The following is a 27806-nucleotide window of genomic DNA, read 5'->3' as shown; positions in this document are numbered from 1 at the left end:
ATACCTACCTCTGTTATTCTTTTTGTACTATGAGAAAGAGTAGAAAGGGATTTAGGATAGAGACAGAAGGCCCTGTACCCAGGAAACTGCAGCTCTGTTTCTCAACAGAAAATTCATTCTGTCTAGTAACAGTAGAAAGGATAATAGGGTATTGTTGAGATGCTCAGAGGTGTATTGTTACTGTGTATCTTTAATTTGGTTTAACTCCTTTCTCAGTTTTTAAGGGATAGTCACTTTTCTAGCATCTGAACTCTTAATGGATCTAGCAAACCCTCTCCGACAGTTCTTACCTGTCAGAGGAGGGAATGTTAGATTTTGAGTAAGTTGTTTATTTTGAAGGGGACTTGTGGGCCTTTTTCCTTTTCAGTCTTTTAGAGTTCTTTGACGATTTTCTGTTGTAGCTCCTCTAAATGATCTATTTGACAGTCCACTGGCATTCTTCTCACTAATCTGGTTATTTCTGGTTTTAATTCATTAAAAGGCTGAGAACATCTTGTAGTGGCTTCTCAGTCTATATTGAGCTATTTCCTAAAAGTTTATAGAATTTCTGATTATGAATAATTTTGCTTGTGATTTTGGATTTTGGTCTGTTGGACTTTGATAAGAAAGGCATCTGGGATGGCCAGAAGCAAACACTTTTCTGTGCCTTTAGCTTTCCTTAAAATTTGTTCTAATTTGTGATAGTGCGTTAGAACCCCAAACTGTGTTTTTCAAACCTTCTGTTAAGGAAACTGGTGTTCTGGATAAGCCTGTGAAGTTCTGGAAAGTCTAGGGTGTATATAGGTGTCTAAAAATGTTCTAAATTCCTTTAAACCTTTGGTTCTCAGTGGACTTGGGTACTCTTTCTGACCAAAAGTTGAAAGTAGCAGTATGACCTGTGACCTTCTTCTGAAGAGTGAGGTGGATAACTGTGTAATGGAAATTGTAGGATTGTCTGTTCCTTATATGGATGATCAGCAACAGGGGAGGAGATAGGACCATGATTGCTAAGGGAGGAAGACATTAAGGCAAGCCATGATGATAAAGAAGTTGTGAGAGAAGTATTGAAGTCTTCACCTGAGGACTCAGGACATTAGGATTCTGGAAGATGGGATAAAGGCTGAATTTTGGAGGCAGAAAGCCAGGAACAGAGAAGTTGCCTTTGCTTTAGCATTTGCCAGGGAATCCTTCAAGGAAGTTAATTTTGAGTGTCTGAGGCCTTGAGGTGTCTTGGTGTACCAGTTTAAAAAGGCAGACCATGGCCTTGGGAATAGTCCTTGCTGAAATCGTTAAGTTCTCCAAAGTGACTACTACAGTTATAAACTATTCTTGTTTTAGTTATGCCGAATTATTAGACATGTATATGAACATGGACTAAAATGAATATGCATATAATTGATTCTTTGAATTGACAGTCCTTTCAATAAATGCCAAGAAGGCGATTCTTTTTCCACTTGGTAGACAAATGTATACAGAGCAGCTCGTCAGCTGAAAGAAACCCCGTAGTCTAGTGCCTGCAGTCCTTGAATCTGGTCCAAACCATGAGTTTTTTGAGGTATCTCTTCAATAAGACATAGGTGGAGTAACAACAGAAAATGTATAGAATAGATGCCCTCTCTTTGTGTCACTCAAGAAAGAGTCCAAATTTCCTCTACCCGTGAGAAACCAGATGGCTCTGAGCCAGAATAAACGGAACCTTGTGAGATAGAACAGACTCAGAGCTAGAAATCAGCTGAGTCACCACCAGAAGGTGCCAAAACTCTGCTAAATCCAGGGCTCAGTAGGTTCGTAAGTGTCCATGGTCTGTCAGCTTCCCTGGGGGGCTCAATCATTTGATCTCTGTGGGACCTCCAAAGTGTTAGAGAAGGCACAGTGACTGTTGGAGACCCAGATTGTGCACTAAGTGAAAAAGCTTCACTGCCAAGCATGGAGCCTGAGCCAGCCCAGAGTCTATTAGCAGGTCCTCAGGGATGGCTTCAGGGCAGGAGAAATGGGGTAGGTCCTTTAAAGCCAAAAACCATGAACTATCTTTGTTTGACAATAGAAGAGCCACTGGCTGGTGTTGTCTCGGTTTGTTGGTTGGTAAGCACTGGGCTGGCTGGAGATAGTCTGTGGTATACTGTGGTATGGAATTACGATGTCTTGACCACCTTTGTTGTGTGTAGTGTGTCCAAGTTAAGATCATGTCACTCAGCTGCTGGATTGGCATCAGGTGAGGTTGCCAGGTCAAGGTTTATCAGAGTTTAAGTGGTTGTGTGGATATAGAGGTGTGGGTGTTAGAGGGATCTGGGTATGCTATAGACTTTTAAAGGTGGTCTAGTAGAAAAAAATGTCTGCTTTAACGGGTCTTAATCTGTTCTTAACTCATCTAATGGTGTTCTAATTATCAGTTGATGTTCAGTAAACCACCCCAAAACTTAGTGGCTTGAAACAACAAGAATTTGCTCAAAAATTTGTAATTTGTTCAGGACTTGGCAGGGTCATCTTGTCTCTTTCACTCAGCATCAGCTGGGGTGTCTCAAGGGCCAGGGCCTATGTTATCTGAAGGTTTATTCAGTAATATTTCTGGCAGTTCAGCTGTCTGTCTGCTGGGATCTTAGCTGGGACTCTCAACTGAAATTCCCACCAGTGGCCTCTCTATGTGGCCTGGGTCAGTTCAAAGAGAGAGCCAAATCGCCTCCCATAGCCCCACTTCCAAATACCATCCCATTGGAGGTTAGGTTTCACTGTACAGATTTGGGAGGGACACAAGCATTCAGTCTGCAACATACCTATTTTTCAACGATATAAAAGTTATATACCCAAAATAACATCTTAATTTCCATAAAAGAACATCTTACTAAAAATAAAACACTATCTAGGACTTTCCAAATATGGAATTAAAAGTTTATGAACTATAAATAATGAAACAGTATGGCTTTTCATATTTTACAGATTTTATTACAGTGTCTGTCACATTTTAGTCACTGAAAGATACTCTTGAGGACAGTAAACCTAATAACCTTTGAAACAGAATTCCTAACTGCTCTGCCCTTATAGGATGAATGATCTAATTATTAACACTGTATGTAAAAGTGCTTGTGCACCTGGATTTTTCCAGTGGCCCAGTGAGCTTTCAGGGAATGAGTTTCTTAGCTTTGTCTTTGGTGTGGTGGATTATATGTGTAGGTCTCAGTGCTTTTTGGAATGACTCTTCACAGAAAAGAATTTGTTAGCTGTAATCTGGAGGTGGTTGGCATGTTTGGTTTTGAAACACACCTGTGTTGGTACATGCCTGTATTCGTATGTCTTTCATGTGATAATTTAGTTATTCCTAAATGCTTTTCTTTTGTGTGTAATTAAATCTAGATACAGATTTTATATCATGTGGTCTTTTTTTATAATGACAAGGTGAAATTATTTTCAGGTAGGTTTCTAAAACAGATTCTTTTATGTTGATTAGTAATTTGAATGAAAAAGCCTGTACTCTTAAAAAAAAATCAAGATGAATGTGTGAAATAAACTAGGTGAAAGTTCCGAAGTGTACTTGAAAAACATGGATATGTAAGGACCCTATTGTTACTATTTTAATGTGTTTCTTACTGTGTGGATCACAATAGACTGTGGAAAATTCTGGAAGAGATGGGTATACCAGAGTACCTGACCTGCCTCTTGAGAAACCTATATGCAGGTCAGGAAGCAACAGTTAGAACTGGACATGGAACAACAGACTGGTTCCAAATAGGAAAAGGAGTCCGTCAAGGCTGTATATTGTCACCCTGCTTATTTAACTTCTATGCAGAGTACATCATGAGAAATGCTGGGCTGGAAGAAGCACAAGCCGGAATCAAGATTGCCGGGAGAAATATCAATAACCTCAGATATGTAGATGATACCACCCTTACGGCGGAAAGTAAGAGGAGAGTGGAAAAGTTGGCTTAAAGCTCAACATTCAGAAAACGAAGATCATGACATCTGGTCCCATCACTTCATGGCAAATAGATGGGGAAACAGTGGAAACAGTGTCAGACTTTATTTTTTTGGGCTCCAAAATCACTGCAGATGGTGATTGCAGCCATGAAATTAAAAGATTCTTACTCCTTGGAAGGAAAGTTATGACCAATCTAGATAGCATATTCAAAAGCAGAGATATTACTTTGCCAACAAAGGTCCTTCTAGTCAAGGCTATGGTTTTTCCAGTGGTCATGTATGGCTGTGAGAGTTGGACTGTGAAGAAAGCTGAGCGCCGAAGAATTGATGCTTTTGAACTGTGGTGTTGGAGAAGACTCTTGAGAGTCCCTTGGACTGCAAGGAGATCCAACCAGTCCATTCTAAAGGAGATCAGTCGTGGGATTTCTTTGGAAGGACTGATGCTAAAGCTGAAATTCCAGTACTTTGGCCACCTCATGCGAAGAGTTGACTCATTGGAAAAGACTCTGATGCTGGGAGGGATTGGGGGCAGGAGGAGAAGGGGACGACAGAGGATGAGATGGCTGGATGGCATCACCGACTTCGATGGACGTGAGTTTGAGTGAACTCCGGGAGTTGGTGATGGACAGGGAGGCCTGGCGGGCTGTGATTCACGGGGTCCCAAAGAGTTGGACACAGCTGAGCAACTGAACTGAACCTAGAATTCTCTGGAAGAGGAACGTGGATGAGCTTCTGAGTTTCCCTAAACCCTTTTGTGTGTGTGTAAGGACACGTTTTCATCAGATTTTCAAAGTGGCCCTTTACTCTGTGTGTGTGTGTGTGTGTGTGTGGTGTAAGAACATGTTTTCGTGTGTGTGTGTATGTGTGTGTGTGGTGTAAGGACATGTTTTCATCAGATTTTCGAAGTGGCCCTTTACCACCATCATCTCATCCCCTAGAAAGTTAAGAGCATTACTGTATTGCTGTGGTTTTCAAAATGTACAGAAACCAGAAGCAGCAGCATCACCTGGGTATTTAGTCCCAGCACCTCCCTCCAGACCTAATGAATTAGCAACTCTAAAAGTGCCCTCTCCTCATATTTCAGTGAGCACTCCAGATGGTATGATGCTGAAATTTGAGAACCATGACTTTTAAGGTGATAGAATAGAAATAACCTAACAAATACAATTTCGATATATGTTGGGGTGTGTGTGTGTGTTAGTCGCTTAGTTGTGTCTGACTCTATGCATAGTTGATACTAATCTATGTGATGTACACTGATGTTAATTTGTTGACAATTTGACAATAGAGACATCACTTGAATACAAAATTCTACAAGCATGCTCACATGTTCTTGTCTGTGTAGCAGTTTTATTTAACACAAATCTTGTTGATATTTAGGATTGGAACTAATATTTGAAAACATTTTGATTTATAAAATGTTAATGACTCCTAGGTATAACATATTTTTACTTTTGGTTAAATGCCTTTTGGTCTTTAAGAGTGTTTTGGTTAGCACTGTAGATTACTTTTATTCTAATGAAGACATTTTGGTTGCAGGTAACAGGAAAACAACCCCCTCAGACTAACTTAAGCAAAAAGAGACATTATGGGAGTGCAGTTTCCACGCCCGAGGGGAAAGTGCAGCCCAGCTTTAGGTGAGACAGGATCCAGGAAATGGGAAGCCTCAGACAGCTATTCTCAGTGACCCCTTCTGGCCATTTAGAACTCTTCTAAGTGCTACGCTTCCTTCTTGGCAGTGGCCTGATTCCCTGTGCTTGTTGCATAGCAGAGAGGATCTAACTGGATCATTGGGGATCTGGTGGCTACTCATCATCCAGTCAGCTGTGGTCAGGATCACACGTTACAAGTACAGCTGCTGATCTTTTTCCTCTCTGGCTCATGCTGTAGCTATAGATTACATTTTATTGAGGTAGTACAGTTTAATGGCATTTTGATATGCTGTTAAGATTAAAGTAGGACCATCTGACTTGCATTTTAGTTAGTAGTAAATTGTGTTCTTTTTCTCTACAGTAACTTTCTCTAAAAGACAAGCCATTGCAAATTAGTGAATATTATATTAATAGATATTATAGTATAGATGTAATTATAGAAAATTATAGACATAAAGTTGTTTAGTAGAATCATGTCCTTATAATCTTGACTTAATTTTGCATGTGTTTGGATGGATTGTGGAAACATTCTTTCAAATTATAATCAAACTGTGTACACAGAAGACAATTTGTATTTAGCTTATGCTCTTTCTTTAGATATTACAGATTTATAAAAAGATACTGGTAGGTTTCAGATGCTTTATTTTACATACATACCTACTGTGTATTTGAAGAAGGCATTTTGTGTAAACACGTATCAGTAGATTTTGGGAACTTTCATTGTCAGTAATTGTTCTGCTGCTGCTAGTTTTTGATAAGGATTTGGCATTATGCCTTTCATTTAAACTCTATGTGGAAAGTTGAAATGATCATTTGAATAGAACTTGGACAGGCTGATGTGTAAATGGCAGTATATCTCTATGGAAAAAATCTAGGAAATGCATTAGTCCTTTGCATTGGAAATTTTACTGAATAATACTTAATAGTTTGGGGGCTTGCAGTGAAACAAGAGGGAGGAGCAGTGGGAAAAGCAAGGCTCTTGTTTACTGTAAGACAGTGCAGTGAAGTAGACATGGTGATGCTGACATCACAGGAGTGTAAACATGGCAAATCTAGGCAGACTCCGCTGGAACAGTGAGTTACATTATGACTCGGTTCTGAGTCCTCTTGTGGAGCTTCAGAATGTCTAAAATGTCGGTATGTTTAGCAGTTACTGAATGTGCTCTCTGTGCATGGTTTTCTAGACTCCGGGCATGCAGTGGAGATCAAAGTTAAGTCCTTGACCTCCAGGAGTTAATGGTCTGGTAGGGAACCCTGGAAATATTTCGAAAGCATGAAGTTATAAAGAAGTATTTTCTTATTGTAACTACAGTACTTTTTGTAATTGCAGTCTTCTTTCCTGTTTATGCTGGTGGCCTGTGTTTACAAACGGAGCCTGTTTGGGAAACTAAATATCTTTGGCACTTTTGGTCCATCTGAGTATATCCTCAGGTAATTGAATGACTGTGCTTTTTAGAGCCTGGAAGAATGCAGAAGACCTGGGAACTCATCCTTATTTGCACTGTTGTAGAAATAGGTTAATAAATTTGGATGACCTCATGTTCTCATACACCTTTTTATTGTGTATGAGAGAGTTCAGTGAGATGTGTTACTGGGAAAGGGCTCCAGTAGGTAGTTGAGCCCTCTGGTAAAACAGAGTGCTTACAAATAGTTGAGGAAGCCACCCTGATTTAAATGAAATGATCTTTTTGAACAAAAATTAGGCTAAAGGGAACAGTGAGTTTTGTTTTATTGTTTACCTTTTAGTTTGCTCATCCTTACACCTCGTCAGTGCTTTTTGGAGGATTTTCATTGATTCAGCAAATATTTGAGTACATATCATATGTAATAAACTGTAAGAGAAATAAAAGTAAGCCAAACTTTGTCTTCAAGAAACGTATAGGTTAATGGGACATAAAAGGAAGGGTAAGACATCATGTTTGGAAAAGACTCTGATGCTGGGAGGGATTGGGGGCAGGAGGAGAAGGGGACGACTGAGGATGAAATGGCTGGATGGCATCACGGACTCGGTGGACGTGAGTCTGAGTGAACTCCGGGAGATGGTGATGGACAGGGAGGCCTGGCGTGCTGCGATTCATGGGGTCTCAAAGAGTCAGACATGACTGAGCGACTGAACTGAAGACACCATGTGAGTATGTTTAATACAAGCAAAATGAGAAGGGACATACACAACAAGTAGAGCCAGAACTGGAAGTGCACAGGAAGAGAGAGATCAAAATCAGATTGTGAGAAAGGAGGAGAACGTAAGAGTTTTCACGTGGAATTGAAATGTGATGGATGGAGAAAGTTTTGAGGATTAGTAGTTAGAATAGGGACTTCTTGGCAGTCCAGTGGTTTAGAGTTGCACTTCCCAGGTTGGGGGTGTTGGTTTGATCTCTGGTCAGAGAACTAAGATCCCACATGCCAGCTGATGTGGCCAAAAAATAAAAAAATTCCCAGTAGGTAGAATAATAGCACTTGGGGTAGGGAGAGTATTTTGAATAAAGGCAAAGGCAGAAAAATCCTGGGCTGCTTTGAGGGAACAAAGAGAACAGTATTTTCAATGTAGGAGTTAATGAGAGAGAAAGAAGGGATTCTTGACAGCCTCGGCGTGAGGAGTCTGTAGAAGAGGATGGAACCTAGGTCCAGAATACCTGAGCTCATTTACTAGGTGACAGGTTGGAACAGGCCACAACTCTTGAGTTGTAGTTTCTCTCATGGTGGATTTTAGAGTGTAACTTTTGTAAGGACCAAGCAAAAGACTCTGTATACATGTTTTTTGGGGCACATTGTAAAATACTTAGACAAAGCTAGTGAAGGTGATGGAATTCCAGTTGAGCTATTTCAAATCCTAAAAGCTGATGCTGTGAAAGTGCTGCACTCAAGATGCCAGCAAATTTGGAAAACTCAGCAGTGGCCACAGGACTGGAAAAGGTCAGTTTTCATTCCAATCCCAAGGAAAGGCAATGCCAAAGAATGCTGAAACTACCACGCAATTGCACTTACCTCACATGCTAGTAAAGTAATGGTCAAAATTCTCCAAGCCAGGCTTTAACAGTACTTGAACTGTGAACTTCCAGATGTTTAAGCTGGATTTTAAAAAGGAAGAGGAACCAGAGATTAAATTGCCAACATCCGTTGGATCATAGAAACAGCAAGAGAATTACAGTAAAACATTTATTTCTGCTTTATTGACTATACCAAAGCCTTTGACTGTGTGGATCGCCACAAACTGTGATAAATTCTTAAAGAGAAGGGAATACCAGACCACCTGACCTGCCTCTTGAGAAATCTGTATGCGCGTCAGGAAGCAACAGTTAGAACTGGAGATGGAACAACAGAGTGGTTCCAAATTGGGAAAGGAGTACATCAAGTCTGTATATTGTCACCCTGCTTATTTAACTTATATGCAGAGTACATCATGAGAAATGCTGGGCTGGATGAAACACAAGCTGGAATCAAGATTGCCGGGAGAAATATTAATAACCTCACGTATGCAGATGACACCACCGTTATGGCAGAAAGTGAAGAGGAGCTAAAGAGCCTCTTGATGAAAGAGGAGAGTGAAAAAGTTGGCTTAAAGCTCAGCATTCAGAAAACTAAGATCATGGTATCTGGTCCCATTGCTTCATGGCAAGTAGATGAGGAAACAGTGGAAACAGTGTCAGACTTTATTTTTGGGGGCTCCAAATCACTGCAGACGGTGACTGCAGCCATAACCTTAAAAGATGCTTGCCCCTTGGAAGAAAAGTTATGACCAAGCTAGATAGCATATTAAAAAGCTGAAACATTACTTTGCTGACAAAGGTCCATCTAGTCAAAGTTGTGGTTTTTCCAGTAGTCATGTATGGGTGTGAGAGTTGGACTATATAGAAAGCTGAGCACCAAAGAATTGATGCTTTTGAACTGTGGTGTTGGAGAAGACTTTTGAGAGTCCCTTGGACAGCAAGGAGATCTAACCAGTCCATCCTAAAGGAGATCAGTCCTGAACATTCGTTGGAAGGATTGATGGTGAAGCTGAAACTAATACTTTGGTCACCTGATGCAAAGAATTGACTCATTTGAAAAGCCCTGATGCTGGGAAAGATTGAAGGCAGAGGATGAGATGGTTGGATGGCATCACTGAGTCAGTGGACATAAATTTGAGTAAACTCCGGGAGTTGGTGATGAACAGTGAGGCCTGGTGTGCTGCAGTTGATGGGGTCACAAAGAGTTGGACACGACTGAGCAACTGAACTGATGTTATTTAAATGTGAATATTGCAAATGGAAATAGGCGAAGAGATATGTGACACCTGAAATAACCTGGCAACTACTTTGGATGTTCAGGGAGAGGGATTGATAAGACATTTGCTCTCTGGATGATTGCAGGCATATGGTGCAGTTCACAGAACTGGGGAGATCAAAAGGAAGAAGAGCTGTTGCAGTAGGGAAGCTGATGAGTTCAGGTTTAAAAAAATTTCTATTTATTTATTTGACTGTGACAGGTCTTAGTTGTAGCACGCAGGTTCTTGAGTTGTGGCATGCGAGCTCTTAGTTGCAGCACGTGGAGTCTAGTTCTCTGACCAGGGATTAAACCCAGTCCCCCTTCATTGGGTGTGTGAAGTTATTAGCCACTGGACCATCAGAGAAATCCCTGATCAGTTCAGTTTTGAATACGTGTAATTTCAAGTGCTGGTAAGGTCAGGTATCCCAAGTGAGTATGTTATGGTAGACAATTGTAATGTGAATTTGGATTTTGAGAGGAGTGAGACTGGGCATACAGATTGAGACTCATCAGTGTGTACCAAAAGCTTACTAGGTTCATGAACTTTGTTACTGACTGAATGCTTCTGTCTGTGTTCTCCCGTATTTTATATGTTGAAACCCTAATCAGGGAATTCTCTGGTGGTGTAGTGGTTAGGACTCTGCCTTCCACCTCTAGGGGCCCAGGTTTGATCCCTGGATGGGGAACTAAAATCTGTAAACCTCCCCCTCAAAAAAGGAATGCTTATCCCTAGTGTGATGGTAAATGAAGGTGGGGCTCTTTGGGAGGTACTCACATCATGAAGGTGGAGCCCTCATGATTGGAATTCAGTTCAGTTGCTCAGTCATGTCCGACTCTTTGTGACCCCATGGACTACAGCATGCCAGGCTTCCCTGTCCATCACCAACTCCCTGAGCTTGCTCAAACTCATGTCCATCGAGTCGGTGATACCATCCAACCATGTCATCCTCTGTTGTCCCCTTCCCCTCCTGCCTTCAATCTTGCCCAGCATCAGGGGCTTTTCCAGTGAGTCAGTTCTTCGCATCAGGTGGACAAAGTATTGGAGCTCTAGCTTCAGCATCAGTCCATCAGTGAATATTCAGGGCTGATCTCCTTTAGGATGGACTGGTTGGATCTCCTTGCAGTCCAAGGGACTCTCAAGAATTCTCTAACACCACAGTTCAAAAGCATCAATTCTTTGGCACTCAGCTTTCTGTATAGTCCAACTCTCACATCCATACATGACTACTAGAAAAACCATAGCTTTGACTAGACAGACCTTTGTCGGCAAAGTGATGTCTCAGCTTTTTAATATGCTGTCTAGGTTGGTCATAACTTTTATTCCAAGGAGCAAGCATCTTTTAATTTCATGTCTGTAGTCACCATCTGCAGTGATTTTGGAGCCCCCCAAAATAAAGTCTGTCACTGTTTCCACATCTATTTGCCATGCAATGATGGGACCAGGTGCCATGATCTTAATTTTCTGAATGTTGAGCTTTAAGCCAACTTTTTCACTCTCCTCTTTCACTTTCACCAAGAGGCTCTTTGATTGGGATTAGTGCTCTTCAAGAGAGGTGCTACTTCTTGTGGCTGTATGAGGATATAGCAAGAAGGTGGCTGCCTACAAAACAAGAAGGGGGCTCCTCACCAGACACTGAATCTGCCTGTCCCTTGATCTTGGACTTGCCAGCCTCGGAACTGTGAAAAATAAGTGTTGTTTAAGCCACCTAGTCTGTAGCATTTATTATAGCAGCCTGAACTAAGACAGGCTTCTCATCAGATTGTGAGATGACCCCTTTCTTGCTATTTAAGATACTTGCAACCTGGGGGATTAACTTTATTAGAAATTTTAGAGTAGAAAGAATAATAATAACTAATATTTTTTGAGCACCTGGTACTCTTCCAGGTGTTTTATGTGTTTGAATTTATTTAATCTTTAAAACAACACTGAAAGGTATCTCCTAGTATCCTCACTGTAACAGACGAGATATCTGAGGTAAATAGGCATTAAGTCGTCGTTCAGGATCACAAGTTAATAAGTGACAGCACCGGGTTCAAACCCTGGCATTCTGACTCAAAAGTGTTTAACGTATATAACGTTATATAACGTATATAACGTTATATAAATGTTTATATCTTAACAGTATAGTATGGTATCTCTATGCCTGTCTCTAGAGAAAGAGGGTAAAGGAGACACATTTGGGAGTGGCCAGAAAGTGAGTCAACTTTTCCCCTACACGAATGATGTTCAGGCTTCACTGTAACTATATACTTGAATTTTATACCAAGGTTTCCTTCTCTTGGTGTTTTGATGAAAGTAAATTGTTGTTTGGTGAAGTTTAGATACACTAGACCTGTCTCTTGAGCAGCCACCAGTTACGAAATGGATCTGTTTGAGTGCAAGTGTCCAATCAAGAAGGTGCAGTGACTGTCTCCGGTAGCACTAGCCTGATAGTATTCAGTCTACGGACTGCATCGGAGGTCCTTAAGTCTTAGTGAATTTACCATTGTTATGAGTGAAGGATAGTACTTCTGTGCATTTTCATCCCTCAAGTGGAGAAAAGAATTCAAGGAAATATTGCTTAAGATAGCAGAAGGACTATCTTGCAGTATTAAGATAAATAGCAGCAGAGAGTTTCTTACAGTAGCGGTATCTGCAGCATGCCTGCTACATCCCAAGTCCCTGCATGCTTTACATTTATTTCATGCTGAATGTTGCTTGGCTTTAGCAGAACCTTTATTTATTTATTTTTTTATGCCAAAACTTGATAATTGTGTGTGTAATAGAAGAAGCTTTATTTTAAAATTGCCTCCAGTCTTTTTAAGGTAATTATTTACTCTTGTGGCTAAAAGAAATATCTGCACTTAAGTTGTTTGATGTGAGTGAATGAACTAGATGGGTCATTTTCAGTTGGTTAACTTAAGAACCAGTTTTGCCTTTGAAATACTTAAATGCTGACGCTTTATTTTTTCCTTTAAGTAAGAATATTTACATCATGTTGGTAGAACCTGATCTTTAATACATCATCTGTGTACTGACTAGTTACCCACCAGATACTAAAAACATTAAGCTAAACTTAGAGACCCAGTTTGTTTTGTAACATGCATGAAATGAATTGCCTGAAATCCCTCGATTAAATGGCACAGTAGCAAGACATTTAGTTAAAAGGAGATCTAATATGATCGCAGAGGTCAACTATAATCTATTGAAAGAAATTGCTCATCTTTTGGAAGAGGTCCTTTTGCAGTCTGGGTTTCTGTTAACCATTTTGTAAACCTGTATCACCAGTAATTGCTTTAGCACGTTCAGTTCAGGTCAGTCGCTCAGTTGTGTCTGACTCTTTGTGACCCCATGGACTGTGGCACGCCAGGCCTCCCTATCCATCACCAGCTCCTGGAGTTTACTCACAGTCATGTCCATTGAGTTGGTGATGCCATGCAACCATCTCAACTTCCATCATTCCCTTCTCCCTCCCTCAGTCTTTCCCAGCATCGGAGTCTTTTCAAATGAGTCAGTTCTTCCCATCAGGTGGCCAGAGTACTGGAATTCAGCTTCAGCGTCAGTCCTTATTCAGGACTGATTTCCTTTAAGATGGACTGGTTTGGATCCCCTTGCAGTCCAGTGGACTCTCAAGAGTCTTCTCCAACACCACAGTTCAAAAGTATCAATTTTTCAGCGCTCAGCTTTCTTTATAGTCCAACTCTCACATCCATATATCGACGGACCTTTTTACGCAAAGTAATGTCTCTGATTTTTAATATGCTGTCTAGGTTGGTCATAACTTTTCTTCCAAGGAGCAAGCGTCTTTTAATTTCATGACTGCAATCACCAACTGCAGTGATTTTGGAGCCCCCCAAAATAAAGTCTCTTCACTGTTTCCATTATTTCCCCATCTATTTCCCATGAAGTGATGGGACCAGATGCCATGAGTTTTAAGCCAACTTTTTCACTTTCATCAAGAGGCTCTTTAGTTCTTCTTTGCTTTCTGCCATAAGGGTGGTGTCATCTGCATATGTGAGGTTATTGCTGTTTCTCCCGGCAATCTTGATTCCAGCTTGTGCTGCTTCCAGCCAAGCGTTTCTCATGATGTACTCTGCATATAAGTTAAATAAGCAGGGTGACAACATAGAGCCTTGACATACTCCTTTCCCGATTTGGAACCAGTCTGTTGTTCCATGTCCAGTTGTAACTGTTGCTTCCTGACCTGCATACAGATTTCTCAAGAAGCAGGTCAGGTGGTCTGGTATTCCCATCTCTTAGAATTTTCCGCATTAAGTTCCTTTAAAAAGGAAGAGCTAACCTGACAGACTGTGTTTAACTGTATGTATGATATTTAAGAGTTTGGATTCTGTGATTAGTATCAACTATTTGTATTGTTCGGAGAAGGCAATGGCACCCCACTCCAGTACTCTTGCCTGGAAAATCCCATGGACTGAGGAGCCTGGTAGGCTGCAGTCCATGGGGTCTCTAAGAGTTGGACACGGCTGAGCGACTTCACATTCACTTTTCACTGTCATGCATTGGAGAAGGAAATGGCCACCCACTCCAGTGTTCTTGCCTGGAGAATCCAGGGTCGCACAGAGTCGGACACGACGGAAGCAACTTAGCAGCAGCATTTGTATTGTTATCTTCACTAGCATTTGTGTAAATGCTAGTGGACAGGTGAAGGATATTTCAGAGGCAAGTCCTTAATGCCTAAACTTCCATTTCTTCATCTCTAAAGGTAGGGACTTACCTGGCAATCCAGTGGTTAAGACTGTGGACTTCTACTGCAGAGGGCATAGGTTCAAGTCCCTAATGGGGGAGCTAAGATCCCACATACCATGCTGTGTGGCCAAAAAAGAAAAGAAAAATGTAGGTAATACTGTTCCTTAACTTCATATGATTGGTATATACTTGGACATAGTAAATAGTCAATAAATGTTATCCAATCTTTTTATATTCCTTACTAAAGTTCTTTTCCATTTAATGACTACATGGACTTTTATTCTTAACAGCATATTAAAATTTTTTGTCAATAAATATTTACGTAATCTTAATGGTTATATTTCAGCATACTATTTGTCATCCTTAAAAACTATCAATATTTTGTTATTGTGCAAATAAGGTTGTATTTAATATTTCTGCTAAGTATAGCCTTTTGTAATAATGCTTTTTAAAGGATAATAATGCTGTTGAATATGAATCTTAGGGCTCCTGTTTCAAGCAAAAAACTGAAACAAATAGGTATAAAAATTACATTTTATGCAAGTTTTCAATAGAACTTAAATTTCGTGCTTAGGAGTTGAAGTAGAGGTTATTTTATTGGAGCAGAAAGATCAGGAAGGGTGCGTATTGTAGACATCTTTAAAGCACTAGGCCATCCTGTTGGAATTTGTATAGGAGTGCTGTCCTCAACTTCAGTTTTGTTTTGCAGTGTTAATATAAATTCAAAGAAAATACAAAAGCAGTCTACTGTGTTGAAAAATAGTTTGTACAGCTTGAACAAACAGTGCTATATAATCTGTTTTTGTGGGGAAAAGGAAAATGGGATGTCTGAGTGGTTGTTTTTTTTTTTTTTCTCTCAAACAGTCTCATTCCAATCAGCAGTGTAATTGGAATGCAACTCCAGTCTGGAGGAGGAAGGGGAATTTTTGGCAAGAAGATACTGAGCAGTTGGGAGTTTAATTCAGATTTAGTATAGGCAGCCATGCATTAGAGTACAACTCAGTAAGAGCAGCAATAGCATTCTACTTCTACAGCTGGGAGTTGTACTCTGGTATTATTAGATGCTGTGTTCCATATAGATAACGCTTTTCCAACCAGAAGAAGGAATTATCAACTGAAATGGTAATATTTATTGTATCTGCACTTCTGCGCATGGTTTCCTCCGATCACTGCCTCTAATAAAATATACTGAAGACTTTTGTGAAATTTAAAAATATTTCTTGAGAAAACAACAACAAAGAAAGGCTTTTATGGCATGATATTTGTATTGTACCTGACCAGCAAGCTCTGAGGGGAGAGGACTGTGTCTTATTTATCTTTGTATCTGCAGAATCTGTCATCGTACTTGGCACAAAGCAGTTGTTCAGGAAATGCGAATGAAAGGGTGAATGAAGGAGCCGTTCCCTTCTCATTAAGCATCCCAAGATGGTCCCGTCTACTTGTGTGTGAAATAGAGAGGAGTTACCAGTGTACCAGCCAGGCTGATCTTACCTTATTTTGATTATCTCCTCTATTTCAAACCCACCTGTCTGCTGAAGAGTAGAATAGCTAGAACAGGTCTTTGGAAGTGTAGACTTGGGAGTGAGAAATGCTTGGAAGAAATTTGAGAAGGGTAGTAGCATGATCATATTAGTCTAGTAAAGTTAATCTAGTAGAAATCTACAGGCTGTGTGAGACTTGGTCCCAATGGGATCTGAAATAATGGTACTGTGCTGGTGTGACGCCACATTTGTAGCTCACAGTACTCAAAATCGACATATGGCTGTTAAATGTCTGAAGTCCTGTATAATGTTTTAATACAGAAATTAGTGGAAGTTCATTGAGTTATATTCCTAAGAATTACGCACTTTTCTTTGTAAATTATTTCAAGAGAAAACTTACTAAACATTAAAAATCTTAAAATATTGACATCTTTCTAGGAGTAAGTCTATATTCTTTAGCCTTTGTTCTGGCCCTCACACCCCCTTACAAGGTTTCTCTCCTGCTAGTCCCTTCCTGTAATTTCTCAGTTCCTGTGTTTCTCAACAATATTTTTATCTCTCTCCTGTAATAATCATTTATAAAACAAAAATGGAAGTTCTTCCTCTCTACCACCCTTCCCTAGTGCCACAGTTCCCAGTCTTGGCTCAACTTTCTTTAGTTTTCTGTTACAGAAAGTGATTTACAGATATAAATTTGTGCAAATATAAATGTAAAATTACACTACAAATATTAAAACACATTGTAGTATTATATATTTCTCAGGAGATTCTGATGTATACCTCCTTAGTTGAGAATTTGTTACAGTGACAAATAGGAGTTTGTCCTAGTGAAATTCATTAACTCATTGAGCATTTACTGAGCTCTTATGATTGGTACCGAGGATGAAAAGAGCAGTGGGCTATGGTTCTAGGACCCAGAGTACATTCTCAAGAAAAGGAACAGTAGACTCCAAGGGCTAAAAATGGATTTATGTGAATAAATACCAGAATCTCAAATGGTAGCTGAAAATGTCATCTGAAGATTTACAAGTGCACTCTTTTGCTACTACGTGTAAATAATTAAAAGATTGTCTGGAGCTGTTGAAATGTAGTGTTAGTAGGCACTCTGACCAGTCTTGATATTTCTTTGTTTTAAATTAATCTTGTTTCTCTGTGTTATCTTCCTTAGTCTCAGAGTTGCTAAAATTTCTCTTTATAAACTTTGAACCTGACTTTAAAATTCTTTCTTCTTTTGATTTTTTTCAGTTACTCTTTAGAACTTAGTCATATATTAGCAACATCATACTTGTGATAAAAGAAAAAATGTCAGACATGATCTGATGAGTACCTTTTAAATAGCGGGAAATGATAATACTGTATAAACCAAAACTATGGTTACTTGCAGACTGGTAATCTATCACATAGTATTAAAAGTCCCTCTTTCAATGAGATTATTTTGGAGTTTGTTTTTACTCATTTAGCATTTTACCAAGTGCCCATCAAATGTCTGGCGCAGTGTTTGCTTGGTGCAGGGGTTGTAAAGAAACGATGCAGTCATGATGTATGCTGAATGGAGTTTACCACCTCTAGTTACAAACAACATTCTAAACTTAAAAACATAGTAACGTGTGACAAGTGCCTGGGATAAGTATGGGCTTTTGTGAAAATACAAGTGGGCAAAAGGTTGAGAGAAACATGTTCTAAAAAGCTTCCGTCCCTTTTGAGACCTAAATACAGGTAGTTGAAGGAGCCTGGGGCAGATGTTTCGGGGAGAGAGAATGACACGTGAAGGCTGTGGGTGAGAGAATATATTTGAGAATGTGAAGGTTTAGTGTGGCTGGATCTTGGACTTGGATGCTTGAAGAGGAGGGACGGTAGTGGAAGACGAGGTCAGAGAGCAGGAGCCAGGGTCTGATGGGCTTATAACCCAAATAGGTTTTGGGCTTGAAGACCTTGGCAGTATTCTAAGCATGGAGGTCAATAGAAAAGGCAAGAGATACAAGGTTCCTGAGAAAGTGGGAGGTTGGGGATGTGATCCAGAGCACCAGTGGAAGGACTGTTTTGAGGAGTGTTTTACACATGTTTTAGAAAGTTATTAGGAAGAGAAATGGATGGAAGGAATTAAATAATAATTTTAGAAAGATCATTTTAGGTGTAGTGTGGAGACCTGATTGAAGGCAGTTGAGGCTTAAGGCAGGGGACTGATGGGGAGGCTGTTGTAATGACTTAAACAGTAGTTGATGGTGGTCTGCACAGGTGTAATGGCACTGGTAATAGGGAGAAGTGGACAGGTGAAGGATATTTCAGAGGCAGAGTTGATTAGAAGCAGTAATTGCCAGGAAGTGGGGAGGGGTAGTGTAGTGGAGGTTTCTGACTAGGGCAATAGAGTGGAAAGCAACGATATTTATTGAAAGAAAGTTAACTGGAGAAGGAGTTTGAGGGAAAGGGGGATAGTGATTTTTATTTGAGGGTGTATTTAGTGTGCCTGTGTGGATCTGGAGTTCAAGAGAGGGCTGAGGATTGGGTTTATAGATTGAGGTGTCCTCAAAATGGTAAAGACCAGGGAGAATGTTTGAAAAAATGGCTCTTCAAATTTGTTTTTCAAGACGAGAGGAGGAGCTTTGTCAAACTGTCAAAACTATGAACTTTCTCCCCAGGAGAGTACACATGGATATAACAATTTTTGTTCTCCTCGTCCACTCTGGTTTATTTCAGGATATTGAATATAGTCCCCTGTGCTATACAGTAGTACCTTGTTGTTTATCTATTTGAATCCCAAACTCCTAATTCATCCCTCCCCTAACCCTTTTCCCCTTTGGTAACCATAAGTTTGTTCTCTGTGTCTGTGAATCTGTTTCTGTTTTGTAAGTGAGTTCATTTGTATCATATCTTAGGTTTCACATATAAGTGATAGCATATGGCATTTGTCTTTCTCTTTGTGACTTACTTCACTTAAAGTATGGTAATCTCTAGGTCCACCCATGTAGTTGGAAATGGCAGTTTTTTTTTTTTACGGCTGAGTAGTATTCCTGTGTATGTGTGTATCACACCTTTTTTATCCATTTACCTGTTGATGGACATTTACGTTGCTTCCTTGTCTTGGCTATTATAAGTAGTGCTTTCACGACCATTGGGGTGCGTGTATCTTTGGGAATTGGCATTTTCTCCAGATAGGTGCCAGTAGCGGGGTTGCTGAACCACGTGGCAACACTGTGTTTTGAGGATCCTCCGTGGTGTTTTCCATGGTGGCTGCCCCGACTTCATCCCCACCGACAGTGTAGGAGGGTTCCGGTTTCTCCACACCCTCACTAGCATTTATTATTTGAAGACTTCTTAATGATGGCCATTCTGACTGGGGTGAGGTGATACCTCATTGTAGTTTTGATTTCCACCTCTCTAATATTAGCAGTGTTGAGCCTCTTTCCATGTGTCTGTTGGCCATCTGTATGTCTTATTTGGAGTAGTATTACTTACTCCTTTAGTAGTAGTTGAGATCTGCCCATTTTTTGACTGGGTTTTTTTGTTTGTTTGTTTTTGTTACTGAGTTATATGAGCTGTTTGTATATTTTGGAAATTAAGCCTTTGTTGGTTGCATTGTTTGCAGATATTTTCTCCTTTTCTGTAGGTTGTCTTTTTGTTTATGATTTCCTTTGCTGTGTAAAAGCTTATAAATTTGATTCAGTTCAGCTCAATCGTGTCCGACTCTTTGCGACCCCAAGAATCGCAGCATGCCAGGCCTCCCTGTCCATCACCAACTCCCGGAGTTGTGTTACCCAAACTCATGTCAATCAAGTCGGTGATGCCATCCAGCCATCTCATCCTCTGCCGTCCTCTTCTCCTCCTACCCTCAATCCCTCGCAGCATCAGGGTTTTTCCAGTGAGTCAACTCTTCGCATGAGGTGGCCAGAGTATTGGAGTTTCAGCTTCAGCATCAGTCCTTCCATTGAATACCCAGGGCTGATCTCCTCCAGGATGGACTGGTTGGATCTCCTTGCAGTCCAAGGGACTCTCAAGAGTCTTCTCCAACACCACAATCTCATTTGTTTATTTTGGCTTTATTTCTGTTGTCATATCAAGAAACCATTGATTTATGTCAGAGAAGCTTTGCCTGTATTCTCTTCTGGGAGTTTTATGGTGTCATGTCTTATATTTAAATCTTCAAGCCAGTTTAAGTTTTTTTGTGTGTGTATGGTGTGAGAGGCTGTTCTAACTTCATTGATTTCCATGTGGCTGTCCAGTTTTTCCAGTACTACTTGTTGAAGAGACTGTCTTTTCTCCATGTATATTCTTGCCTTGTCATGGATTAATTGACTGTGGGTTTGCAGGTCTGTCTCTGGGCTCTGTTCTGTCCCACTGATCCATATGTGTTTGTGGCAGTACTGCACTGTTTTGCTTACTGTAACTTTGTAGTATTGTTTGAGGTTTGGGAAGGTTATGTCTCCACCTTTGATCTTTCTCCTTAGGATTGCTTTGACAATTCTGGGTCTTTTATGGTTTCATAAAAATTTTAGGTTTATTTGTTCTGGTTCTGGGAAAAATGATGTGGGTAATTTGATAGGGGTCACAGTAAATCTGTAGATGGCCTTGAGTAGTACGACCCCTTTAACAGTGTTCTTCGAATCCAAGAGCATGGGGTATCTTTCCATCTCTTTATTTTTATTTTTGTCTGTGCTGAGTCTTTGTTGCTACATGTGGACTTCATCTAGTTGGAGCGAGCGGGGGCTGCTCTCTAGTTGGAGCAGGTGGGGGTTACTTTTTAGGTGCAGTGCTCAGGCTTCCCATTGCACTGGCTTCTCGTCGCAGAGTGCCGGCTCTAGAGCTTCCGTGGCTGCAGCTTATGGGCTCTAGAGCATGGCTTGGTAGCTGTGGTGCACAGCCTTAGCTGCTCCACAGCATGTGGGATCTTCTGGGACCAGGGGTTGAACCAGTGTCCCTGCATTGCAAGGTGGATTCTTAACCACTGAACCACCGGGGAAGCCCCTTTCCATTTCTTTGAATAATCTTCAGTTTCCATTATGAATATTTTATAGTGCTCAACATATTAGTCTTTCACCTCCTTGGTGAGGTTTATTCCTATGGTGTTTTTTTTTTTTAGATGCAATTTCAGAAAAGATTTTTTTCCCCCTTGCCCTTTCTCATATTTCACTGTTAGTTTAAAGAAATGTGACAGGTTTCTGCATGAATAATCTTGTACTCTGATACCTTGCTGAATTTATCAGTACTAGTGGTTTTTATGTGTGTCTCTAGGGTTTTTTATGTATAGTAGTATCATGTCATCTGCATCAATGCTGGTTGAATAGAAGTGGGGAGAGTGGACATCCTTGTCTTGTTCTGGATTTTAGCAGGAGGTCTTTCTGCTTCTCAGTGTTGGGTGTTATGTTGGCTGTGGGTTTGTCATAAATAGCTTTTATTATGTTGAGATATGTTTTCTCTGTAGTTTTTACCATAAATGGATACTAAATTTTATCAATTTTTTTTTTGCACCCATTGAGATGATAATGTGGCTTTTTTTGGGTCTTTCATTGATGTGTATCACATCGGTTGACTTTTCATATGTTGAACGATCCTTGTGACTGTGGGATGAATCCAGCTTGATCGTGGTGTGTGATCTTTTTTATGTGTTGTTGGATTCAGTTTGCTAATACTTTGTTGAGCTTGTAACAGTTTACATATAATTCCAAGGTTTATAGGATGGACGTCTGTGCTCCTTAGGTTATAGAGTAAAAGAGGACCTGAGGAAGGACATCTCTGAAGAACCTCAACTTTCATGGATGGAGCAAAGGAAAGAGATCTGGCAAAGAAGACTTAGAATAAATTTTATACTTGGATTGTTTGTGATACATATACGCAATGGAGTATTACTCAGCCATAAAAAGGAATGCATTTGACTCAGTTCTAATGAGGTGGATGAACCTAGAGCCTATTATACAGAGTGAAGTAAGTCAGAAAGATAGATATTGTATGTTAATGCATATAAATGGAATCTAGAAAGCTGGTACTGAGGAACCTATCTGCAGGGCAGCAGTGAGACGCAGACATGGAGGACAGAGTTATGGACAGAGGCGGGGAAGGAGAGGGAGGGATGAATTGAGAGAGGAGCACAGAAACATACACACCACCATGTGTGAAATAGACAGCCAGTGGAAACTCGCTGTATGACGCAGGGAGCTCAGACCCACCGCTCTGTGACAACCGAGAGGGGTGGGATGGGCTGGGAGGCTGGGGGGAGATCCAAGAGGGAGGGGACATACGTACACCTATGGCTGATTCATGTTGATATATGGCAGAAGCCACCACAATATTGTAAGGCAATTATCCTCCAATTAAAAATAACTTAATTTTAAAAAATTACACTTGATTTAAATATTATGTTTGGTGTTAAGCAGAAACCAAAAATAGAGAGGGGTTCCAGAAGAGGGAGTAGTCAGTAGTGGCAAATGCCCCCCAGGGGCAAGTGCAATAAAGAATGAAAAGCGTCCATTGGATGGATTTAGTAATTAGGTCCCCAGTGCTCTGGAGAAGCAGTGTAGAGGCAATGGTGAGAGGAGAAGCCAAACTGCAGTTAATTGAGGCATTAGTGGGTAGTAAAGAAGTGGAGTCACAAGTGTACACGGTGTTTTAAAGGAGTTCAGTTACGGAGGAAAAGAGGTAAGATGGTGGCTGGAGTGGAGGGGCATGGGCACGACTGGAGGATGTGTAAGTACTGATGAGGCCATCACTAGAGGAAATGGGGGGACAAGTCTTGAGAAAATGATGGGTGGGGTGTGAAATCCATAGCACAGTCGGAAGGATGCCCTTAGAGGAGTGAACATGGTAAGTGGGAGGAAGAGAAGAATGAGTGTTAAAGCAGTGTGTGTGTAGGCTTAGTGACAGGAAGTTGGAGAACTTCCCACGTAGTCTTTTCTCTGAAGTAGGATGTGCAGTTGTTTATGTTTTGGATCATAGAGTGGTGGTTTAAACATTACTAATACCTTGTCAGTACTGCAGGTTATGACTTGGATTCATATATGTGTTGCATGGGCTTCCCTTGTGGCTCTGGTAGAGAATCTGCCTGCCAGTGCAGGAGACGCGTTCAGTCCCTGGGTAGGGAAGAGCCCCTGGAAAAGGAAATGGCCACCCATTCCAGTATTCTAATCTGGGAAATCCCACGGATAGAGGAGCCTAGCAGGCTACAGTTCATGGTATCGCAAAAGAGCTGGACACGACTTAGCGACTAAACAATGTGTGTTGTATATGTATAGATCCTGAGTATTCTGTTCAGTTTATGTGATGATAACAAAAGTTGAGGGAGTTTTTTTTTTTTAATGCTTTATCAGATCAGATCCAAGTTCTCTATGACAACAGCACCTCTGTTCTTGGTTTTCTTGTTTTAAAAAGGCCTTTTTTTTTTTGACCATGCCACAAGGCATGGTGGATCTTGGTTCCCCAACCAGGGCTTGAATGCACAGCCCCTGTAGTGGAAGCGCAGAGTCTTCATTATTGGACCCCAGGGAAGTCCCTTGGGAGGCGTTCTCCTCAATCAGCTTTCTGATTTGCTATTCTGAAATATGGCCTTGGTTTTCATGATTGAGTTTTTATGTTCTTAAACTGTTTCTAACACAGGGCCTAAGAGACTGTGACTATTGTAAATCCGTTTCTTGTGCTTACTTAATAATTTTATTCATTTATCAGTGGCATCTGTCTTCCAGATTATTTTTATTTGAACTTTTAACAGTGATTTATTTATTTAGACTTGTTCCCAAGGTTTGTTAGGTGAATTGTTACACACTAAACTTCCAATAAGTGCAACTAATTGAACAGACCATTTAAACTATTAGAAGAAGTGGGTAGAAATTAGTCACACATTACTTTCATAGATATTTTATAAATTAAAATATAAATGTATGGACATTGGTGGTTTACCTTCACTTGTAACAAGTTTGAATTACAGAAGTTCAGTGACTGCATAAGCAGAGGCTTTTAAATTGACATGTAATTCACGTACTGTAAAATTCATCCCTCTAAAGCATGTGCAGTCCAGTGATTTTAGAATTGATCTATTCACAAGGCTGTGCAGCCATCACCATTAAGTAATCATGTAATGCAGGGTAATCCAGAGAATGTGGATCTGGGATATCTGTCTTGATATAGTAACTTTTAGTTTTCGGAAGACACAGTCGATCTTTCTTGTCTTATAGCCAGTGTTTCTGTGAAGTTGAGATGGAGAGAAATAACAATGTTTTTTTTTTTTTAATGTGATCTATATCATTTAAGCTTTATTTTACTTATGATCCTCTTCAATATAAAATTATTTTACCTTTAAAATATATGTATATTAATCCCAGTGTATGTATTTCCTCCTTAGAACTGTGTTTTTCCCTTGCTATCAAGCTACTCTGAGACTAGATCTTGATGGGAGATAGGAATTGGTTCTTTGTTAGAATACCGGATTTATGAACTTTGTTGCCCTCACCTGTTGCTGCTGATCATTGCTGAAGTTGCAGCCACTGGTTCAGCTGTCTTTTGCTAAGCTTTAATCAAAGATTGTGATTGTATTTCATACCTTGCTATAATTAGTGTTTAATTATTATTCGCTAGTATTTCACAGTGTTTCAAAATGTTTGACGGTGCAGTTTCACCATTTTAATTCTTCCCATGTATTTTTTGTTTTTTTGTTTTTGCAGTACTCTGTGCAAAAAACTTGGTGAAAAAGGATTTTTTCCGTAAGTAAATTAACTTTAAATCTTGTATATTGTATGTAGATTTTTTTGCAAAGCATTTTCAGAATTGTCTGGTTTAGGGATTTTTCTATTCAGAAATATACTTATTGTTTTATGAATTCTTTGATTGAGCTTTTTGGCATCACATTTCTTAAAGAGGATTTTGTGCTCCTTAGCCCCTTTCCCTTTATTCACTGAGGACCCTAGCATGTTTGTGTGAAATGTATGTGTGTGTAATGTATACTGAAGGTGTGCATACTACTAGATTTATAGAAGAGATTTGAGATTATTTGTTAGACACTTTCCCCCTAACATTTTGTAGAAAGTTTACCCATGCATTCAGGAGTTATTGGAAGGCAGTGAAGTCATTCAGCCTGCTTGGAATTTCCAGAGTGTAGGAAAGAAATCTGCCTCATTTGATCATAGAAGCTTGTAATGTCTCAGACTCCAAAAGAGACATTTAGTTACTATATTTGCAGTCTCTTTGCCAATCAGTTGTGATATTTTTTTGTGGCTTTATTTAGGATTAAGTTTTGTGAGGGAGGATTGGGAAGTACCCCTCACACATATTTAAGATCTTTACCCTATAATATTAGACTTCCAATTGGCTTTAAATTTTCGAGTAAAAATGATATAATTTTTTTGTAAAAAAAAAAAAAAAGTCTAAGCCAGCTAAATTTGATAGACAAAATATTTGAAGTTAGAAATAGAGAAGTTCATTAGATTTTTAAAGTTCAGGTCCTACCAGCCATCAAAAACTGGCTATATGCTAATTAATATGACTTAGTTAATTTTCAAGGTTTGATTAAAAGAAGTAATAAGCTCTTGGTCTATTTTAAGTCATATTAATTCATTCTACTTAAATTTTTAATTCAGTCTTCCTAGAAGAGCACCTTAAAGTTTATAAAATAACATTAACTATGTAAACTATGGTATGCTTATATGGTAAACAGTTAAACAGGATAATTGGGGACACAGTTAAGTAGTTTCCAGTTTATGTACTATATTCTTTTTACCCTACAGCATGTCACAGGACGAGAGCCAGTGACTCTCTCTCCTTGCTGCCCCCAGTTAGTGTTACCTTCACAGTGGCTCCTGAACTATCCGCCTGGTCCCTGTTGCTGATAAGCTAAACTAACGTATACTCCTTTGACCTTCCTTTAGGTTGATCCAAGGTAGGATTATCCTAGTGGACTTCAGAGTGGCCAGTAGAATTGGATAGGCAGGTGACAAGGAGAAGAGGGAGTGAAGTAAGGCATCGTCTACCCACCCCCACTTCCAGGACAACTGTTCTCGTTTTAAAGACAACATCTTCTGTTTTGTCTCCTTGCCTTCCTTCCCAAATTCTTTTCCTTCCTCTGGAGTCCCAAGACACACCTTCTCCAATAAAGCATCAGATATCTTTGTCTCAGTCTTCCTAGGAAATCTAGAGGAATCTTACTCTAAGTCTTTGTAAGCCCCTGAGAAGCCTGTTATTATCAATTACATGATCTTTATCTGTCCATAAGTTGTATGTGAAAAAAAGAAGGAAATCTTTCCCCTTTTTATTGGTGTAAGCAGTAAAAATGGATAAAAATCCTTGAGTTGTGAGGACACTTCAGGGATAAGAAAACTAGAGGAAACTGTGATTATCTTTGAAACCCAGGATGGAAAAAACACTTGATGGCCTGGTGGGGAAAACAGGAAACCCATTTGTGAGGCCTTCAGAGGAGACTCAGCTGACGATGAGCACCCCAGGTTCACACTGGCACAGTCCCCCCTCTGTGACAGATACATTTATTTTTGATGTGTTTATATGTTGAGGGTTGCCCATATCAATTTCAAAGAAAGCATTGAATAAGAGTTCCTAAATCTCTCAATTAGAGTGAGAGTGTGTTTATATTGATCAGAATGCTGTTATCATTAATACTGCAATATAGTTCTTTTTGCTTGTAGATCAATTTTAGTCATGTTGAATGAAAAATATAAATTTTAATATGAAGCATGACTGTAGGCCGATATTATATATATTTAACTATAGGAAAAATGGCACTGCTGTGTGTTGTCTTTTGTAGAGTAATTTGTATATTTGAGATAATACTACCTTTGCTTTGAGATAATCTACCTTTTCTGAGAAAAGTTTTGCTAACTTATCTTTTGGAACTGTTTTCAAGCTTCCCCCCAGATTTTGGCAGAAGAAAATTTCAAACACATAGGAACATGTAAAGAATTATACAATGAATATACATCATCTACATTCTGTCATTAACTTCATCACATATCTATCCATTTATCCGTTGTGTTTCTTTAATAGTATCTGTTGTTACTGTCTTTTTTCCTCTTTTTTTATTGGAGGATAATTGCTTTAATATTGTTTTGGCCTCTACTTATATACAATGGAATATTAAAGTCACTCAGTCATGTCTGACTCTTTGTGACCCCATGGACACACCTGTCCTTTGTCCGTGGAATTCTCTAGGCAAGAATACTGGAGTGGGTTAGGGCTTCCCCTGTGGCTCAGCTGGTAAAGAATCTGCCTGCAATGTGAGAGCCCTGGTTGGGAAGATCCCCTGGAAAAGGGAAAGGCTACCCACTCTAGTATTCTGGCCTGGAGAATTCCATGAACTATACAGTCCATGGGGTCGGAAAGAGTTGGACACGACTGAGCGACTTTCATACTCACTCAGCCATTCCTTTCTCCAGGAGGATGGAATATTACTCAGCTACAAAAAAGAATATATTCATTTTGTTTTTTAAAAAAATGTTTGTATTAGTGTCAAGTTCTTTTTGTCTTTTATGTAACATTTAAATAAATCTTTGCGTGTAAGATACTTTGTTAATGTGCTGCTGCTGCTGCTAAGTCACTTCAGTGGTGTCCGACTCTGTGTGACCCCATAGACGGCAGCCCACCAGGCTCCCCCGTCCCTGGGATTCTCCAGGCAAGAACACTGGAGTGGGTTGCCATTTCTTCTGCAATGCATGAAAGTGAAAAGTGAAAGGGAAGTGGCTCAGTCATGTCCGACTCTTCACGACCCCATGGACTGCAGCCTACCAGGCTCCTCCACCCATGGGATTTTCCAGGCATGAGTACTGGAGTGGGGTGCCATCGCCTTCTCTTGTTAAGGTGCAATGTAGAGCCAAATTGAAGCCATTGAGCTCCAGCATGTCTGGCTGAATGTTTTTTCCTCCCCCACCC

At 40.0% G+C, this 27806-nt stretch overlaps 1 protein-coding gene across 1 annotated transcript in view; it reads left to right on the top strand.

Moving 5' to 3' along the window:
• The window catches only part of SMURF2 (SMAD specific E3 ubiquitin protein ligase 2), a 117627-nt gene that overhangs the window by 46023 nt on the left and 43798 nt on the right, over positions 1 to 27806 (top strand). Inside the window, exon 2 of the mRNA XM_027974335.2 lies at positions 24596 to 24634. Coding sequence (XP_027830136.1) covers positions 24596 to 24634 — 39 coding nt within the window. The remainder of the gene's footprint in view (positions 1 to 24595; positions 24635 to 27806) is intronic.

This window comes from Ovis aries, chromosome 11 (assembly GCF_016772045.2).
Source record: "Ovis aries strain OAR_USU_Benz2616 breed Rambouillet chromosome 11, ARS-UI_Ramb_v3.0, whole genome shotgun sequence".
Classification (NCBI taxonomy): Eukaryota; Metazoa; Chordata; class Mammalia; order Artiodactyla; family Bovidae; genus Ovis; species Ovis aries.
The sequence above is the reverse complement of the archived record's forward strand: the minus strand, read 5'-3'. Positions and strand labels throughout refer to the sequence as shown.